The sequence below is a fragment of the Astatotilapia calliptera genome, chromosome 5 (assembly GCF_964374335.1).
Source record: "Astatotilapia calliptera chromosome 5, fAstCal68.1, whole genome shotgun sequence".
Lineage (NCBI taxonomy): Eukaryota > Metazoa > Chordata > Actinopteri > Cichliformes > Cichlidae > Astatotilapia > Astatotilapia calliptera.
In genome coordinates, this window is record NC_137426.1 from 32,909,166 (window position 1) to 32,929,652 (window position 20,487).

General features: G+C 43.2%; 1 protein-coding gene across 2 annotated transcripts in view; it reads left to right on the plus strand.

Annotated features, from left to right (window-relative positions):
• The window catches only part of cntn4 (contactin 4), a 201,486-nt gene that overhangs the window by 54,452 nt on the left and 126,547 nt on the right, over nt 1-20,487 (plus strand). For both annotated transcript variants that reach the window (XM_026168944.2, XM_026168946.2), the window contains exons 3-4: nt 8,727-8,859; nt 17,416-17,591. In XM_026168944.2, coding sequence (XP_026024729.2) covers nt 8,727-8,859; nt 17,416-17,591 — 309 coding nt within the window. The remainder of the gene's footprint in view (nt 1-8,726; nt 8,860-17,415; nt 17,592-20,487) is intronic.

A 20,487-nucleotide genomic window follows, 5' to 3' on the forward strand; every position in this document is an offset into this window, starting at 1 on the left:
CACACAGGAGGCCTAAAATATGGGCGGGTTCTTATAGAACACTGTTGTACTCTACACTCACTTTATACAACATGCCTCATTCACACACCAGCCAGGGATCGAACCAGAGACGCATTTACTTTGTATTTAATGAAGGAGGTCAAGATGTACAGTAGATTCCTGCAGTGCAAGTTTGAAATGTTGTCCCTGACCATTTCTTTGTATTTATATTTGTTGTTGTTTTTTTTATATATATATTATTTGAATAAAGTCAGGATTTGGTATGACCACCTTTATTCTTCAACAAAATTGTAAAGTCAAGTTTTCTTGCAAAAAGCTTTCCTGCCTGTCAAATTTCACATTTATCACTGGCTTTATATGCATTCAGCTGAATAGATGGGAACAAATTCAGCTAAAGAAATAGCAAGAAAGTGCCTAGGGATACCAATTATAATTAGTGTAAAAAAAAACTGGTGTAAAATGTGTAGACACACCTCAGGTTCATTCCTTTATTATGATTGAATAAGTTGCAGGTCAGTGTTGGCTTAAGAACCAAACAAAACAACACTCCTCTGGAAACTTTTAGCCTGGAGACGTGTTGCTCAAGACCACAAATTACAGCAAAGTACCTTTGCAGAGTACTAGAAGTAATGTCAGATACTGTTCAACTCTTTGAATCTTCACCCTGCCTGTCTCATAAACTGTCATGGTTTGTGTTGTGGCAAAGGCAAGGACCCAAATGCAGGACTCATACACAGAAAAGTAAACTCAAAGCAGCAGCTTTATTTGCTGGGAAAATCTCTAACACCGAATACAAGAAAACAAAACTAGAAAACTAACAGAGAACTAGGAATTAGTCAGGAGCACAGAGGACACATGCAGTACTGACAGGGTAAATGATGGTTAAAGACGCAACAACGGACCGAGGAAAACACAGGGCTTAAATACACAAGGGAGTAACAAGGGAATTAGAAACAGCAGGGAAACACAGCTGGGACTAATCTAACATAATGAGACCGGGGAGGAAGCAAAACTGAATACAAAGGAAAAGGAAGTATCAAAATAAAACAGGAAGACGCACAGACCGAAACCCAGACTCAAGACATGCAAGCTTAACACAGGGACACGGGAACAGAGACTAAACAAAGACTAAGATAAACACTGAGGGAGGGAGAACTGAGATCAAATCAAATCAAATCAAATCACTTTTATTGTCACATCACATGTGCAGGCACACTGGCACAGCACATGCGAGTGAAATTCTTGTGTGCGAGCCCCACAAGCAACAGAGATGTGCAAACACAACAACACAACAACACAAACGAGCAAAATACAAGAATGGCCAACCTGAAACTAATAAATATATGTACAATATATAATAGTGTATGCATTTCTGGATGTGTATACTAAATATTTTCCTACGTGTGTGTGTGTGTGTGTGTGTGTGTGTGTGTGTGTGTGTGTGTGTGTATACACATTTTTACAAATTAAATAGTAAAAATAAAATAAAAATAAAATAAAAATAAAATAATAATAATAATAATAATAATAATAATAATAATAAAATATATAAAATATACAGAGTTGAATATGTGCAAAACAAGTGGCATTTATATACAGTGTGGAGTGCATAATGTTGAAGTTCCAGTAGTGAAGCTGAGGTGTCTATGACGTGTTCAGCAGTCTGATGGCCTGATGGAAAAAGCTGTCTCTCAGTCTGCTGGTACGGGACCGGATGCTGCAGAACCTCCTTCCTGATGGAAGCAGTCTGAACAGTTTATGGCTGGGGTGACTGGAGTCCTTGATGATCCTCCCCGCTTTCCTCAGGCACCGCTTCCTGTAGATGTCTTGGAGGGAGGGAAGCTCACCTCCAATTATCCGTTCAGAGCACCGCACTACTCGCTGGAGAGCTTTGCAGTTGTAGGCGGTGCTGTTGCCATACCAGGTGGTGATGCATCCAGTGAGGATGCTCTCAATGGCACAGTGATAGAAGGTCCTGAGGATGCGGGGGCTCATGCCGAATCTTTTCAGTCTCCTGAGAAAGAAGAGGCGCTGCTGCGCCTTCTTCACTGTTTTGTTTGTGTGTACTGACCACGTAAGATCCTCAGCCAGATGTACTCCAAGGAACCGGAAGCTGCTCACTCTCTCCACAGCAGCGCCGTTGATGGTGATGGGGGTGTGTACTTCTCTGCACCTCCGGAAGTCCACTATCAACTCCTTTGTCTTTGCGACGTTGAGGGTGAGATGGTTGTCTTGACACCAGTGGGTCAGGGCGCTGACCTCCTCCCTGTAAGCCGTCTCATCACCGTTGGTGATAAGACCCACCACTGTAGTGTCGTCCGCAAACTTCACAATGATGTTGGAGCTGTTAGTGGCTGTGCAGTCGTAGGTGTAGAGTGAGTACAGGAGAGGGCTCAGTACACACCCCTGTGGAGCACCAGTGTTCAGTGTGATGGGGGATGAGGTGATGCTGCCCAGTCTGACCACCTGGCGTCTGTCAGACAGGAAGCTAAGGATCCAGCTGCAGAGGGAGCTGCTCAGTCCTAGATCCTGCAGTTTCCTGTCCAGCTTCGAGGGAACGATGGTATTGAATGCTGAGCTGTAATCTACAAACAGCATTCTCACATACGTGTCTCTCTTCTCCAGGTGTGACAGGGCAGTGTGTAGTGTCAGGGCTATGGCATCATCAGTGGACCTGTTGTGGCGGTATGCAAACTGTAGAGGGTCCAGTGAGTCGGGTAGTGCAGAGCAGATGAAGTCCCTGACCAGCTTCTCGAAGCATTTGCTTACGATGGGGGTCAGGGCTACAGGTCGCCAGTCGTTCAATGAGGAGATGGTGGAGGATTTGGGTACAGGGACGATGGTGGCCATTTTGAAGCAGGCTGGGACTACAGACAGAGAGAGGGAAAGGTTGAAGATATGCGTGAACACTCCAGCCAGCTGAGCCGCGCATGACCTGAGGACGCGGCCGGGAATCCCGTCCGGACCAGTAGCTTTGCGTGCGTTCACCTTCCCGAAGCACTTCCGCACATCCTCCTCAGACACAGTGTGCGCACTGACGTCATCCGCGGTGCGCACACTGTCCGGTCTCATGGTGTTCGCTGTGTCGAATCTAGCGTAGAATACGTTTAGATCCTCACATAGAGAGGCCGTGGTCTGCGGTGTGCTGGTTTTCCCTCTAAAGTCTGTGATCGTGTTTAGTCCCTGCCACATACTCCGAGGGTTGTCAAACTGTTGCTCCACCCTGTCCCTGTACTCACGTTTGGCTGCTTTGATCGTCTTCCGGAGTTGGTAATGTGCGTGTTTGTAGTCCGATGTGTTCGTGGAGGCAAAGGCGGTGTTCCGTGCCGCGCGAACATCTCCGTTAATCCAGGGTTTTTGATTTGGGAAGGATTTGACTGTTCTGGATGGGACGACATCTTCCACGCATTTCCTGATAAATCCACAGACTGAGTCTGTGTATTCATCAATGTCTCTGGCGGCCACGTGAAACATTTCCCAGTCCGCGTGATCAAAACAGTCCCGCAGCGCAGACTCCGATTGGTCCGTCCAACAGTGCACCGCCCTCCGGGTTGGAGCTTCCTGTTTCAGCTTCTGCCTGTAGGCGGGCAGGAGCAGGATGGAGCAGTGATCTGATTGGCCGAATGGGGCGCGGGGGAGGGCTTTGTACGCATCCCGGAAAGAGGTGTAACAGTGGTCGAGTTGCCGGTTTCCACGTGTGTTGAAAAGGATGTGTTGATGGAGTTTTGGTGAGACTTTCTTCAGGTTTCCCTTATTAAAGTCTCCGGCTGTGATAAACGCTGCCTCTGGGTGTGCGGTTTCCTCACTGCTGATCGCGCTGCACAGTTCCCTGAGTGCACGGTCAGTGTCGGCTTGTGGGGGAATGTAAACAGCCGTAATAATCACTGCTGTAAATTCCCTCGGTAGCCAGAATGGCCGGCACTTAATCATCAGGTACTCCAGGTCCGGTGAGCAGAAGGATTTGACCGGGTGCACGTTCGCATAATCACACCAGCTGTTGTTGATCATGAAACACACACCACCGCCTCTGCTTTTCCCAGTAAGATCCTGTGACCTGTCCGCGGGGTGCACAGAGAACCCCGGCAGTTGTATTGCGGAGTCCGGTACTTTGTCCGATAGCCAGGTTTCTGTGAGGCAGATCACGCAGCAGTCCCGCATCTCTCGCTGGAATGAGATCCGTGCCCGAAGCTCGCACAGCTTGTTCTCCAGAGACTGCATATTAGCCAGTAATAAACTGGGTAACGGTGGTCTGTAAGTGCGCCGTCTCAGTCGAACCAGAACGCCAGATCTTCTCCCTCTGCGTCGGCGTTTGCGGCCTCCAGGGCCAGAGAACAAAGGCGTCTCAGGTGAGATGAATGGGGGGTCTGCAAACGGAGCGTCCGTGTTGCAAAACTTGAACTCCGGAAAGTTATAAGAAAGACCGTCTTTTATGTCCAGTAAGGTTTGTCGGTCGTACACAAGGAGACAAGTGCTGCTCGTGAAAAAATAAAGGAAAAGTAAATTTAAACACAGAAGAAAGCCGTTGCTTGGGGGAGCTCGCGACGAGGCTGCCATACTCGGCGCCATCTTGAACCAAACCATCAGTGAGAACGTAAGAAATAAAGATAACAAAAACCATGAATAACAATAAACAAAGATTATTAATTCAGAACCTGAAACACAAATACTGTGACATAAACTGTTGTTGGTCCCATTCAATCATACGTATAGCACCTGTCACCACCACTTTTACATTCTTCCCCCGCTAAGAGTTGCTGTGGAGATGTAATCGAGTCATCTTCTCTATCAGCAAAACAGATAAAAGAACAATAGAAAAACGTTAGCTGTTGTAGACTGTGAAACTCAAGAGTGTCTGAATCACAGCACACATACACTACACAACAGACAGACTGACTGACAGCTTTAAATCTGCCCCAAAATGCAACATGTTTGCTCTTAGCATGATTCATATTTCTTTGCTGATATCAAGACTTTAGTTAGATTGCCTGGATAATGATAGCTTAAGCATTAAACTTAAACTAAGAACCTTCATGGACATTTAAAGTATTAAAAACATAAGCAGAGTATAAGTAATTTCCACTTTATGTTGACCTGTGCTTAGTTTCTCTTGTGGTTTCTGAAAGTAAAAGAAAAAGAAAGCAAGGTTCAAGGCGGCAGCTAACATGTTTCACTTAATGGTTTGTATTTCCTTCCATTTTTCAAATATTAAGAAAATGCTACGTTATGTAGATATCTGCAGTGAAGTGTGAATCATGCATCAGAAGTAGTAATAAGAAGACTTAAATATAGCCCATTTTTCAACAACACTGAGGACTGAGCTACAAAAGTGCACCCGCTGTGTTCTTCTGTTTTTCTTTCTTTCTTTTTTAAAACTCTGTAATGTAGCTGTTTGTTTCTGTAAACATAACCGCTGTTTGTCTGTCAAACCACTTTTATGCCTGAACTACCAAACTACATGATAAAACCAGGTAAAGAGGCGGAGCTTAGGCCAAGGAAGAACCAATCTGTGTGACAGAACATTGAGCATTAGCTCGTGATCTCAGTTTCTTCATCTGTTTAGGTTTGGTTTCGGGGTTTTTTTCTACATGCTGAACCCACAGTGACATTTTGTCCTCTGTCCTTCCCCTTAGCCCCAACCAGTTGTGGCAGATGCCCCCCGAGCCTGGTTCTGCTCGATGTTTCTCCCTGTTAACCTGGAGTTTTTCGTTCCCACGTTCACCAAATCGCTTGCTCGTGCCTAATTTTGGGGGTTTTCTCAGTATTATTGGAGGGTCTTAACCTCACAATATAAAGGTTGAGGTGTCAGTTACTGTGATTTGGTGCTATATAAGTAAAACTGAACTGAATTGAAATCTCTTTTGTGAGTTGGAAGGATTAAACACAAGAGCAGATACAGGATACCTGCCATATAAATTATAAAAGTACCAAGCACAGCTTACTCTCCCATGTTATGTTCTGATGCAACATAACATCAGAAACTGTATGTGTATTATAATGAAGCCTCTGGGCTGGACTGAGGGTCTTAGCAGGATGCTGGTCAGGGGGTCGCTTTAAAAACTGCAACCTCAAGACTCGCCTCGCTTCCAGCTCTTCACCAGTGTGAGGTTATGTTCCCTTCTCATTTATGTGCAACACTATATATCTGTTTCTTATTTGTCTTAACCTATTAATCGTGCATGCCTTTAAACACACACACACACACACACATATACAGTGGGGCAAAAAAGTATTTAGTCAGCCACCGATTGTGCAAGTTCCCCCACCTAAAATGATGACAGAGGTCAGTAATTTGCACCAGAGGTACACTTCAACTGTGAGAGACAGAATGTGAAAAAAAAAATCCATGAATTCACATGGTAGGATTTGTAAAGAATTTATTCGTAAATTAGGGTGGAAAATAAGTATTTGGTCACCTCAAACAAGGAAAATCTCTGGCTCTCACAGACCTGTAACGTCTTCTGTAAGAAGCTTTTCTGTCCCCCACTCTTTACCTGTATGAATGGCACCTGTTTGAACTCATCATCTGTATAAAAGACACCTGTCCACAGCCTCAAACAGTCAGACTCCAAACTCCGCCATGGCCAAGACCAAAGAGCTTTCGAAGGACACCAGGAAAAGTATTGTAGACCTGCACCAGACTGGGAAGAGTGAATCTACAATAGGCAAGCAGCTTGGTGTGAAAAAATCAACTGTGGGAGCAATCATCAGAAAATGGAAGACATACAGGACCACTGATAATCTCCCACGATCTGGGGCTCCACGCAAGATCTCATCCCGTGGGGTCAAAATGATCATGAGAACGGTGAGCAAAGATCCCAGAACCACACGGGGGGACCTGGTGAATGACCTGCAGAGAGCTGGGACCAAAGTAACAAAGGTCACCGTCAGTAACACACTACAATGGCAGGGAATCAAATCCCGCAGTGCCAGACGTGTTCCGCTGCTGAAGCCAGTGCATGTCCAGGCCTGTCTGAAGTTTGCCAGAGAGCACATGGATGATACAGCAGAGGATTGGGAGAATGTCATGTGGTCAGATGAAACCAAAGTAGAACTTTTTGGTATAAACTCAACTCGTCGTGTTTGGAGGACGAAGAATACTGAGTTGCATCCCAAGAACACCATACCTACTGTGAAGCATGGGGGTGGAAACATCATGCTATGGGGCTGTTTTTCTGCCAAGGGGACAGGACGACTGATCCGTGTTAAGGACAGAATGAATGGGGCCATGTATCGTGAGATTTTGAGCCAAAACCTCCTTCCATCAGTGAGAACTTTGAAGATGAAACGAGGCTGGGTCTTCCAACATGACAATGATCCAAAACACACCGCCCGGGCAACAAAGGAGTGGCTCCGTAAGAAGCATTTGAAAGTCCTGGAGTGGCCTAGCCAGTCTCCAGACCTCAACCCCATAGAAAATCTGTGGCGGGAGTTGAAAGTCCGTGTTGCTCGGCGACAGCCCCAAAACATCACTGCTCTCGAGAAGATCTGCATGGAGGAATGGGCCAAAATACCAGCTACTGTGTGTGCAAACCTGGTAAAGACCTATAGTAAACGTTTGACCTCTGTTATTGCCAACAAAGGTTATGTTACAAAGTATTGAGTTGTATTTTTGTTATTGACCCAATACTTATTTTCCACCCTGATTTACGAATAAATTCTTTACAAATCCTACCATGTGGATTCATGGATTTTTTTTTTTTTCACATTCTGTCTCTCACAGTTGAAGTGTACCTCTGGTGCAAATTACTGACCTCTGTCATCATTTTAGGTGGGGGAACTTGCACAATCGGTGGCTGACTAAATACTTTTTTGCCCCACTGTATATATATGTACACTCCCAACAGCACATCAGATGTGAAATACACCTCCATAATTTATCTCACAATTTTAGCCTTGTGTACCTTCATTGTAAATGTTTGATGTCACAAGCTGTTCTGCAGTCTGTCTTTTGTTTGGTTACAATATACAAAGAAAAGAAAAGAAATTCCTTCAGTCACTCTACCAGCAACAGTGTTCAGGTTAAATGTTTTTAGCGGCTATGAGCCCAGACGTCTAAAAAGAGACAGGCTTATAAATTAAAAATGATTTTCTTTGCTTTTAGAGGGGGTTTTTTGTATTGTTTTGGGTTTTTTTACTTTTTTACAGAACCATTATTCTTTGCAATTTGGCAAAACATTCAATATAAAATAGCACCTCTCCATAAAAACCCGAGCTCACTGATATCAGATGGAACCGACTGATTCCGACTGACTTTGGTTGCGATTTGCAACAAAGAAATACGAATTGCTTTCCTCAAGCGGCCTTAACGGCTGCTTTAACGAAGTAACTAAGACTTCTTTTGTGCCATTTACAACAAAGAGAAACTGACTGATTGCACCTCTGCAGGGGTAAATGATCCTAACATCACTGGGCAAATAAATAAATTAACAAATAAAAATGAGTTGTCTGAAGCAAATGCAAACATTTTTCTCGATAATAGTCCAACATAAATCTATCCCTATACCCTATTACCACCTAAATAGAAGCTGAAGACACGTCTTACTTCAAATCATTCTTCCCTGTGCTCGGTGTCGTGACAGGCAGTTCAAATTGATATGTTTTGCCTGCTTTGTGGTTTTGCCCTCTCAAAGACTTAAAGCAGCAATAACCTGTTTCTGCCGCTGACTAATTGGCTGCTTGGCAAACAGGCTGGTGGATAAGTTTTGTCTTTCCTTGCTGTCCCACAGAGAGCAGCGTCCTACAGAGCCCCGTCTTTACCAAGCAGCCTGGCAGCATCGTGTATCCTGTGGAGAATGTGGAGAAAAACCGAGAGGTGGTGTTCAGCTGCGAGGCCGAGGGAAGCCCACCTCCCATGTACCGGTGAGTGCGTGACTGCAGTCCTTTATCTCTCTCTTCCTCCTCTCCCTGTTGATGCTGCATGCTTTTATACAAGTGATAGTCTCAATATCTTTCAATTTTTTGACATCATGTCGCGGACAAATGTCTCCATTTTGTCCTCACCAGTCCCCGTCGCATTTTGGCAGCTGAAAATGCCACTGAGAGAGGACTGTGGCAAAACTCGTGTGCCCACAAATCCTGCAGCACACTTGCATTTCTGTACAGAACAGTCACCTGATTCTTTGCGCTAAAAGGCAGTTTGCTTTTTGTTAACACCTGTTATCTCCATGTCTCCCCTCTTCGTAGAACCGTTATTTAGTCTGTGGACATTTGATCTTTTTCCCTGATAATAATATATTTTTTACAGAAAGTGCAATATATCCTTCTTCTTACTGCTTTGAATCAAAGCTGTTTGTTTCTGGGGTACAAAGATGTGATGTTCAGGGTAGGAACCCATAAATAAAAAGAGAAAAAGGTCTAATCTCATAATATTTTGTCAATTTGGCAGTGATAGTGACGTCTTTTAAAAGTACAAATCAAATATCACACGTGACAAATTCCAAAGGCTCAACTGATGAGTAAATAATTACACGAGACTTATCCTCACACATTATCCTCACACATACATGTCGTCTGTGAACCAGAAAGCAGCAAGTTTCTAATCAGCAAAGCCCGAAGTTGTTCCATTGACAGTGAATTAGATTTGGCCATCGTGGATTCAGAACATGTTTAAACGCCTTACATGTTGAGCATATTCCTGATAGTTAAAAGAGGTGTGCATACCTTGTACAGGTGTACAGATGTGGAACTCCAGCTGCTGTTCACTGTGAATGTAACCGCTCTTAGGATTACTCTCCTGATGCATCAACAACATAGTCTTGGTTCTGGTTCTACTTGTTCATCCATGAAAAATCAAGTCTAAGCTGATCAGGATCATAGGCATATATTACATAAATTCTGTTTTACAGTGGATTTTTCCTTCTACCCCCTGCCGGAAACATGTGTTGCCAATCTGTAGTCTGTGAATGCATGCTAATCTCCACTTGCTCTCCTCTCAGACGTCTTCTCTCTGCTGCAGAGTTCAAAGAGATCCCTGTTTTTATGTCTCTCTTTATTTCCTCCTCACCTCCACCATTAGTCTATTGAAAGGTTGTTTCGTTGTAAGTAAAAGTTGAAATCTATTGTATTTGCTGACTGAAATTACTGTAGAGCCATTTGGAAGCAGTAGTACATTTAATACTTGGGACTTAGCCAGCTTAGAGAATGACCTAATCAGCTGTTTCCTGTCAAGGTCGCTGTGTGGTCCTGTCAGAGCTGCCGCTGCCTCTTAGAGACGTGTTGCAACACACACACAGACAGGAACTAAATCATACTCAAAGTTCATTAATTGCGTGTCACACAGCTGTAAACTCTGACAGCTCGTGCCGCAGTGTTTACATGGAGCAGAGACATGTGCACAGTGTTGTCTGCAGCAAATCCAGATGAAGAGGAGAGGAAGATTGTAGCTAATAAATCGAATTTCAGGCACTCAAGCGTGTGGTTAAACATGCCGATAATAATAATATAGCAACACAGCATTAATAATTAGACACTTCTCGAAAACAGACTTTCTTCCTTGTAAGAGTTAGATGAGAAAATTGACACGTCACTCTGCACTCTGGGTTCTAAAAGTGATATTTAAAGTATGAAAGAATAACTGCAACCCCAGCTGATTGAAATTACTATTACACAGCATACTCGACAAAAAGACCTAAATCTTTATTAGTGATCCAGAAACTTAAACACTGCAAATAAATACAGCAGCTCCTTAACTTGGTGCATAAACACCGAAAATACAGCTAACCTGCTCTGTCTGACGCGAATGAAATACACCCATCATCAGCTGAGTCTATTGCACTAACTGCACCTACTCGTGCTGACAGACTGGTGCTTTCGCATGTACCTTATTACATTTGCAAGGTGAGTCTGCCCGTAAAAATAAATAAAAACCACCATTTAGCTAATCTCCCTTCAAGGCTGTAACCTTGTGCACAGCTGGACCCCTTTTCAATCACTCCACTTAGGTCCAGCTCTCCCGTGATTTAAAAAGGGACCTGATCTCATACGTAGAGCAGGCATTAATGTCTGTGCCAAACTGATCTGACTTAGATGTCAAGAATCATCACTGGCGATTATGGCTGGTTACAACCAGGAGCATCGTTTTTAAGTTGAGGAACCAACACTGGCCAAGCCTGAAGCATTTTAAAAAGAGGAAGAGTGCATGAAATGGTGCAGAGCGGCACAAAAACTGACTTGACCAGATCAGCCACTTATAAATCAGTTGTGGCATTTTTTGTGTTTTTCTTTTTTCTTTGAAGAACTTTCTGATTGAATATTGCTCCAAAAGAAAACACTGACTGGTTCAGTTTTTGGTAACAAGAGTAGAAATATCCCGATCCAAAAGGGTTTGTAATGGAAATCCATCCTAGTCAAGGTTAACTTCTTGGCCATCTCACAGCCACAGCAGTAATGATGCCCTAACATCAAATCACGAGTAGTTCAGTAGACAGGAAGCAGCATGTGAGGCTGGGAAAGAATGTCTCGGACTCCCAGACCATCAGCACCGGCTCCCCTCAGGGCTGTGTTCTTTCTCCTCTGCTCTTCTCCCTGTATACCAACTGCTGCACCTCCACCCACCAGTCTGTCAAGCTAATCAAGTTTGCAGATGACACCACCGTTATTGGACTCATCTCGGACGGGGATGAGTCTGCCTACAGGAGGGAGGTTGAACGTCTGGTGTCCTGGTGCAGCCGCAACAACCTGGTGCTGAATGCCCAGAAGACAGTGGAGATTATTGTGGACTTCAGGAAGCACACAGCTCCACTCCCCCCCATCATCCTGACTGAGACCCCCATCACCTCTGTGGACTCATTCCGCTTCCTGGGTACCACCATCACCCAGGACCTGAAGTGGGAGCCCACCATCACCTCTGTCATTAAGAAAGCCCAGCAGAGGATGTACTTCCTGAGGCAGCTGAAGAAATTCAACCTGCCAACACGGACGATGATGCAATTCTACACTGCAATCATCGAGTCCATCCTCACCTCCTCCATCACCGTGTGGTACGCTGGAGCCACTATCAGGGACAAACAGAGACTGCAGCGTGTTGTGCGCTCTGCTGAGAAGGTGATTGGCTGCAGACTCCCATCTCTGCAGGACCTGTACACCTCCAGGACACTGGGGGGTGCAGCTCGGATCTCAGCTGACCCTTCTCACCCTGGACACAGTCTGTTTGACCTGCTCCCCTCAGGCAGGAGGCTCCGGTCCATTCGCACCAGAACCTCTCGCCATAAGAACAGTTTCTTCCCCTCTGCTGTTGGACACATGAACAATAAACGTACGACTGTTACCACCCCTAACACATGACCCTACACTGTGTTCACTGCATCATTCTGCATCAAACTGTTCAGACTGCTTCCATCAGGAAGGAGGTTCTGCAGCATCCGGTCCCGTACCAGCAGACTGAGAGACAGCTTTTTCCATCAGGCCATCAGACTGCTGAACACGTCATAGACACCTCAGCTTCACTACTGGAACTTCAACATTATGCACTCCACACTGTATATAAATGCCACTTGTTTTGCACATATTCAACTCTGTATATTTTATATATTTTATTATTATTATTATTATTATTTTTATTTATTTTTTTTTTACTATTTAATTTGTGTGTGTATACACACACACACACACACACACACACACACACACACACACACACACACACACACACACACACACACACGTAGGAAAATATTTAGTATACACATCCAGAAATGCATACACTATTATATATTGTACATATATTTATTAGTTTCAGGTTGGCCATTCTTGTATTTTGCTCGTTTGTGTTGTTGTGTTTGCACATCTCTGTTGCTTGTGGGGCTCGCACACAAGAATTTCACTCGCATGTGCTGTGCCAGTGTGCCTGCACATGTGATGTGACAATAAAAGTGATTTGATTTGATTTGATTTGATCATTCCATGTTTGGCACTGATCACCACCTGCACTCATGTATATATCTATCTACTTAGCACTTTTAATTCTTATTCTTATTTTTATTTATTTATTTATTTTTTCATGTCTATTTATGCGTAATTTATGACAGTATGTTTGCACTGAAGCACCGCAGCAATTTCCTAATGTTGTAAACCTTACCCCGCCTCTCGCCCTATGACAGCTGGGATAGGCTCCAGCGCCCCCCGCGACCCTGAAAAGGATAAGCGGAAGCGAATGGATGGATGGATGTAAACCTGCTCAACATTTGGCAATAAAACCCTTTCTGATTCTGATTCTGATTCTAATTATACTTGTTGTTTCCTTAAATATTATAACTCACAATTTTTACTTCTGATGGAGTTTTTTATATTCTTTCTATATTCATAGACTATGTTGCTAATCTGAACACTTCCCCCATCACTTCAGCACAGTCACATGCTATTTTAAAGGCATGTCTCATGTCTTTCTGGATACTCATCTCCTTTTAGCTCACAGCAGTCACGCCTGTAATCAAGTCAGACAACCACTGACAAAGTTTCAAAGTCTGCTGACGTGTTGGCTTTTCTTGCTCGCGTCTGTGTGAGCTATGAATGGGCTACGAGTGTCATTAAGACGACGTTACTCCAGATTTTTGGCACTTTTATCAGGCCACATGACGGTTTTAAGACTAAAGTGAGGAAAGAAATGTCAGGGTAGCAGTATACATCACAGGTTAAATAAAATAAAACTAGAAAATCAATCAGCTCTTTGTCTTCCTTTTATTGAACACATTGATTGGCCTTAATATGACTGACTAGACTGACTGTGCGTCGATACAGTGCAGGCTATTTTTATAGTCTTACAATAAATCCCCCCTACCCAGACGGAAGTAGACGCCATATGCCTTGGTATACAAGACACTACACCTCTCATTGGAGCCATTTATATGACACAGCTGCCATCCTCCTTCTCACTGCCTGCAGAGACTCTGGGTTGCTGCCTAGCTTCAAAACACTGCTAAGCTATCTAACTAAAATCTTAACTTTTGGTGGAATGGGGCTTTTTTTCTAAATGTTATATTGGTATGGCCTAAATACTCAGAATACCTGTTATGGACTGAGGGAAAAAGACACTTGAGTATTCAGGTGCTATTCTTTAGAGCCTAAAAAGTGGAACACTGGACTTCTTTAGATCTTTGAAGATTTTTTGCCCCTCCTCCAGGAAGCTTCTTCAGTTCTAGAACAATTCAGTTTTATTTATAAAGCACCGAATCACAACAACAGTCACCTCAAGGGGATTTATATTGTAAGGTAGAGCCTACAATAATACATACAGAGAAAAACCCAACAATCATATGACCCCCTATGAGCAAGCACTTTGGCGACAGTGGGAAGGAAAAACTCCCTTTTAACAGGAAGAATCCTCCGACAGAACCAGGCTCAGGGAGGCTCAGGTTGGGAACCGGTTGTTTTTCAAGCTCTCGAGACAACCATGACTCGGATGACTGGGAACCCACACAGAACATCCAGGTGCTGTAGCTTCCACCTCTAATATTCAAACTTTGGCCTCAATGCCTTCAAGTATATCACTGCTGGGCGCCCACGTAATTGCAGGCCAGCAGATAAGCGAGGTTCGCAGTGTCAATACCAAAGTGGTGTTCAGCTACAAACTCTCCTAGTCGTTCTGTGGTTTGACCTTTGCATAAACAGCCACAGAGGAATCAAATCTGGAGACTGAGTGGGCCGTGTTACAGTTCACCGAACAAAACAGAGAGCACCGTTCGATAAAGAACAGACTCACAACACCTTTTGAAAAAGCACATAAGCTAGTCAGGAGGTATTTAAAGCTCTGGAGCTCTGAATCACACGCAGGCATGTTTTCCTGTTATTTTTTTAAACACCTGTAAATTATTTATAGTTTACGCCACACCTCAGATGATGAGGAGATATTCTTTCCATTTCTAATCCAAGAGTGTGTAATTTAAAACTTTATAGTGTCCCACGGTGGTGTGATGTTTGCATGGCCGTAACACAAAGTAGTAATTTTTAAGCACTTTTAAGCACCGGGCTTAAGAAAAAGAACAGACCGCCTAACATTAACAGCCTCATAAGCCAGATGGTGTGGTATTATGCCACTGTGTGCACGGCCTGTTGTTACATGATTGGATAAAGCATGTGCCTAACAAATGGAACTGCTGTTGTGGCCTGTTTGCCATCATAAATCACTGTAAATAGAATTATTAATTGAGTTTACATGTGTTTGATGTAATCTGTTGCTCTGCTACCCGTGGAGGATACTCAGTGGCACCATGACGAGCGTCGTCTCTCCCGCCACGCTACCTTCTATTGTGGTCCCCGCGCCGGCTTTATCTGGTGTTATACAGAAATATTTGAATATCTGCCACTTAAAGTTTAAAGTTCTAATTGGCTTAAAGTGACAAGAGCTGTCACAGGCTGTATAATTTGTCACAAAAGAACAACGGCGGCTTTGGGCGGGCAATTATCCTTAACTACTACTATGTTTAACGACCACACAACATGGCGCATTTAGGAATACACAATGTCTGCCTCTGACTGGGTAAATTCTTCATTTTCAACAAGAGACATGATTACTCACTCAGATACATCAAAACATTTTCCAGGCTCAATTAGCTATCCAGGCTAATGTTTTCGAAAGGCCCAGATAAAGCGGCGAATCGACGGCTGGCAGGGAAAATCTTTTGCAGCGTTTGGTTTTTCAAGCTGTCACCGATTAAGCCGTTTGACTGCAAATACAATGCCAAGCCTCTCCGAGCAATTACAACTGTGAAAAGGCTGCTTTCATATTTGATGGGATGCCTTTTCAACCTCACAGGAAGCCGCTATCAGAGGGCGATATTGAGGTTTTTGCCGCGTCGCCTCACACTGCCCATCCGTTCAGCTCCTGTTCCACTCGAAGGTGGGACTTAGCCGGGACATATTTATGTTGATTTTAGTTTGTTCCGCTTCAGCTGCAAATGAATCTCTGCTGTAGTCCTGTGAGACCGCAGCCGCCCCTCCTCAGGCTCTTCTCTATTGTGTGTAGTAACAAGGCTCTTGAGAGTGTGCACTTACTTATGAGTGAACTGGAGGAGTGCCATGAAAGACCATTGTGCTACACATTTGGTCTATTAAAAGAATAAAAGTCTGCAGACGCTCTTTGTGAGTGCAGCAATGCCCCAGCCAACAACTATTCTGCTGTGGCTCTCTGTGTGTGTGTGTGTGTGTGTGTGTGTGTGTGTGTGTGTGTGTGTGTGTGTGTGTGTGGGTGGGTAGGCGGCTAAGGAGCACAACCCGACACTGTTTCTCATGTAAACAGCTCCTACTTGTTTCATATGGAAGCTCTGTACCTACAGGTGTCTTTGTCCAGGGGACCACATAAGTTGGATTTCCCTGCCACTGAAGGCAAACGAGTGTATTCTATAAGCCACATTATGCTACAAAAGACATAATACAGCAAGAAAATTCCACAACGCCACTATCAGTGCTTTCTTAGAAAGGTTATTATGCCTCAAAGGCTCCAAATTGGCATAACAGGGAAAGTTAAGACAGTACCCCCAAACAGCTTTGTGCAACTTCTGTCTCTTGTACAAAAGGGGCTTTAGCAAAGCCCCTTTTTTCACATCAAAGCTGCTTTCTTTTTTCAGCGGAAAACAATGCTCTGCTTTTCCAGCTGAATGGGAAATCGTTCAGAGAAACTTTTTTTTTTAAATCAAAGCAAAATAAATTTTAAAACTCCTCAAAGAAATAATCAGCTACAAAACCCCTCAAAGCCCAAATCAGATCCGGGTAGTCCATTAACCAATGCCATATTAAATCTTCTTTTCAGGCTTGTTTATCTGTGCTGTACCTTTTTACAGCTGAGATAGTTATACAACATCAATAACAAATGGCAATGTATGAGCTCGTTTCTCTGTCTGTTTTAGGTTTTCTTGCCTTGGTTGAAGCGAGTTATGGCTTGAAGCCATTTTTCTGAAATGACTGATTTTTCTCCCACCTGTGTTTCTTTAATAAGGTGCATCTGTGTGGAGAGATTGGAGAGTCTGTTGCCATTTTAAGTGAATTATACCCTTCGTTGGTCCCGCCCAGTCACCCACTCCTAACACCAATGATAATCAAGTGGAAGGGTCTAGAATGTACGAGTGTGAAGGCGAGCTTGCAGGCATCGTTTTAATTGTTGTACCATAATGATTAAGCAGGATTTTTATGCGGTCTGACTGGGGTCTGGCAAGATGGATGGCCTGAAATGCTATCTATTCTCAGGGAGTCAAGTCCTTGGCACCATAGTGGTTCACTGCTGCTTAGATTAACACTAAGCTGGAGGGCATGATTTCTGGGTCCTCTCCACCTTTCATTTCTCTCTTGTTGAAAAACAATCAAATATACAAGTCACGTTCTGCTTCTTCTTCTTGTGCTCTGGCGTACTTCCATTGCCCCAGTCTACACTGAACAGTGTTTAATTTGTTAAATTTACATGTTCATTTTTCTCTCTCTCTTTTTTAGATGGAGACTGAACGGCACGGAAATAAATCCCAAAACTGGATCTCACTACAGCCTTTCTGGGGGCAACCTCAGAATCAGCCATCTGAACAAAGACCAAGATGCTGGAACGTATCAGTGCCTCGCCTCCAACTCTTTCGGGACCATCGTTAGCCGAGAGGCCAGTCTAACCTTCGCATGTGAGTTTATTTTTTTCTATTTTCTTTAGGCGAGCATTTGAGCCTTCTTGGCTTCCATTGGAGAAATAAAAAAGTAAAAATAGAGGGAGAAAGAGAAAAACATGTCAGTCACAAACAAGGATAACATAGTGGGCTGCTCTTCATGACATGTTTAACATGGAGAAAGTTATCTCTGAGGTGCTATTTGTGTGTTGACTGGCGTTTACTCTATAAATGGCTGCACAGTAGGCAAACAGCAAGCGCTAAACTCACTGCAGTGGAGGAAAAAGATCAAGGTTTTCCTCTGAGGTGTCTTGGAGTACAGGCACGGTGATGAAGTGGAAGGTTCGGGTCTTGGTTGTACGTTCTGCAGACTCAACTAAACTTCTTAGCCAAGTTTGAGCATTAACATTGGTTTTATGCTAATGGCTTATTAGCTAAGTGACCATTCAATCTCTTTTAACCCTCTATAGCCCAACAGCATTAGCATAAATGTGCTTATTTATTTGTAATATTGTCAGAGTTAGTAATGTGGATCAGACATTAGACAACAGACCATCTCATACAAACCTAGATAACAGTACATAGTTGTTAGCTAAAAATTATGGCAGCTAATGCTACACTTGCGTGTCCTAGAAGTCACATTTACCCTCTGGTAAACAGTTTGTTAAACTTCATATGAGATTATTTACAAATTTCCTTAATCTGAAAAGGTTAGGTTTCTTCCACATCAAAGCAAAGTAAATTTCCAGTAAACTTCTAGCTAACATGAGCTAAGGAAAACAGTGGCAAAAACAGCTTAGCAACAGAAAAGTTCAGGATATGCTCACTCACTCACCTCAGTATCACTGTCATTGGTTAGATGTGAACTTCATCGAGTGATACTCAACTGTATCACAGGCCTGTCACAAAGTTTTATAGCCTCTTCGGAAACGCAGAGCAGCTGAAAGTAGCCATTAAGGAGCACCAAGGGTTAGCTGATGAAACTTTACTTTCCGTTACTTCAGAGAACAAAAACAGCACACCCACTCATGAAGAAATGCAAAGTCAGCACCATCACTTTTGCAGATTAATGTTTTTTTAATGGCCCTATCATACTGATTTCCGACCAGGAGGACGACAGATTGTTTGATGGATCTTGATGAGTCTAACTGACAAGCCTCTGGACCTCATATTTCTAGCAGGACTGAGTCAATAAGTGCCTACTTTATGTGCCAGTTATTTGACAGGAGTAAATCATGACATTAAAGGCAAAAGAGTGATCACTAGCTCAGATTAGATTTTGAGGTTTGGTGTTTGGGGACAAGGCCATTTATTTAGTTCCTTGGACCAGCAGGAGGTCAATCCGTGATCTGATTCTGCTGGTGAATTTCCACTATGATAGGATGACAGTTCCATCAATTGTCGGACTCTGACCTTACCAACCTGCAGTTGTTGTCACAGAGTCGGCGTGTGCGTGTATGACCGAATGTCATCTATCTTCTTTATTACTCTTGGTATAGCTTAATTAACTCCACTGCATGATTGAATGGTAAAGGTTCAAGCGAATAATTTAAAGGGCAACTGGTATTACTTTAGAGTGTCATGCAATTCTTTATAGAAATTCAAGGGAAGTAAAGGATATGAGTGAGGTCCTCCTGCAGACTCCTAGTCAGATGCACACAGTGCAGGTATAAGTTGTGTTTCAGCACCTAACAGCAATATTTTTTCCTCCAGTAAAGGTCATGACCTTTTGATGGTAATTAGTTTTACGCATAATTTGACTGTGATTTTGACACAAGACAGGGTCTGAACTGACTCGCTCCTCTAATAAGCCCAGTGCTAATTGCACCCGTCAGAGCCAAAATGAGCGTAATCATTTGGAGCCATATAAATGCACATCTGCTACAATCAAAAAGGTCAAAAGTCAAGAGATTTAAAGTTTGCCCCATCTTCAGTGTAATCGTGCACTGTCATGAAAACATGTCCTTACTATAATTGATTTCCTGTGGAAAAAGATGAAGCATAACTAGAGTGTATACCGTAGAAAGAGGATGAAACTGTGAAGGAAACTTCAGCGCTGGGGACATGAAGGTAAAGGGAAGGAGTCCTATTGTTACTTACAGAAACAATAATAAAAACAATGTACTATAACACAAGTTTGTCCAATTTTTAAACCACATCTAAAAGCAATACAATCCAGGAACACTAGGCAGGCACACAAAGACTGAAAGAAACCATGCATGTATCAAGGTACAGGTGAAGTCAATCGTGACAATAACAAGGTTGAACAAAGAAAGGACGTAAAAAAAAAAGAGAAAGCCACAAGAGGAACTAACCTTCAAAATAAAGCAGGAATCAAATGAAATGAAAGACTACACTGAAAGAAAGAACTAGATTTGACACAGAGCAGTGAGAGACAGACCGGGGCAACGCAAGGCACAAAGAAAATGAAACAACTTTCAAAAACAGCATGAGAAAAAAATTAGAATTGGAACAGAAACTACGGATAATTGCGAACAGCTAGTCATCCTGTTCATAACTGGAGGAACTTTCATTACATGCATAACTGTAGACGTAACTCAACAAAATATGTCATTTGAGGATTGGATGATATGCTGCATTTTTCATGTTAACAAACCTCACAAAAAGACCAAACAACTGATCCCACTAAAGGAAATGCTATCTTAAATGCTAGAGACCTTTTGTTTTCGCCACAGAGCATTCATTGTTTTCCACAGACTATTAAAAATACATCACTAAGTCACACAATTGCACATGGTGACACTTCTGTCATTACCACACACATACACGCTGCACAGTCGATACCACAGACACAGTAAATGCTCATTAGCGCACAGAATGCACATCAATTCAAACCTGGAAATATTCCACAACAACCACCCGGTACGTTTGTTTGAGTGAAGTTTAAATCTGC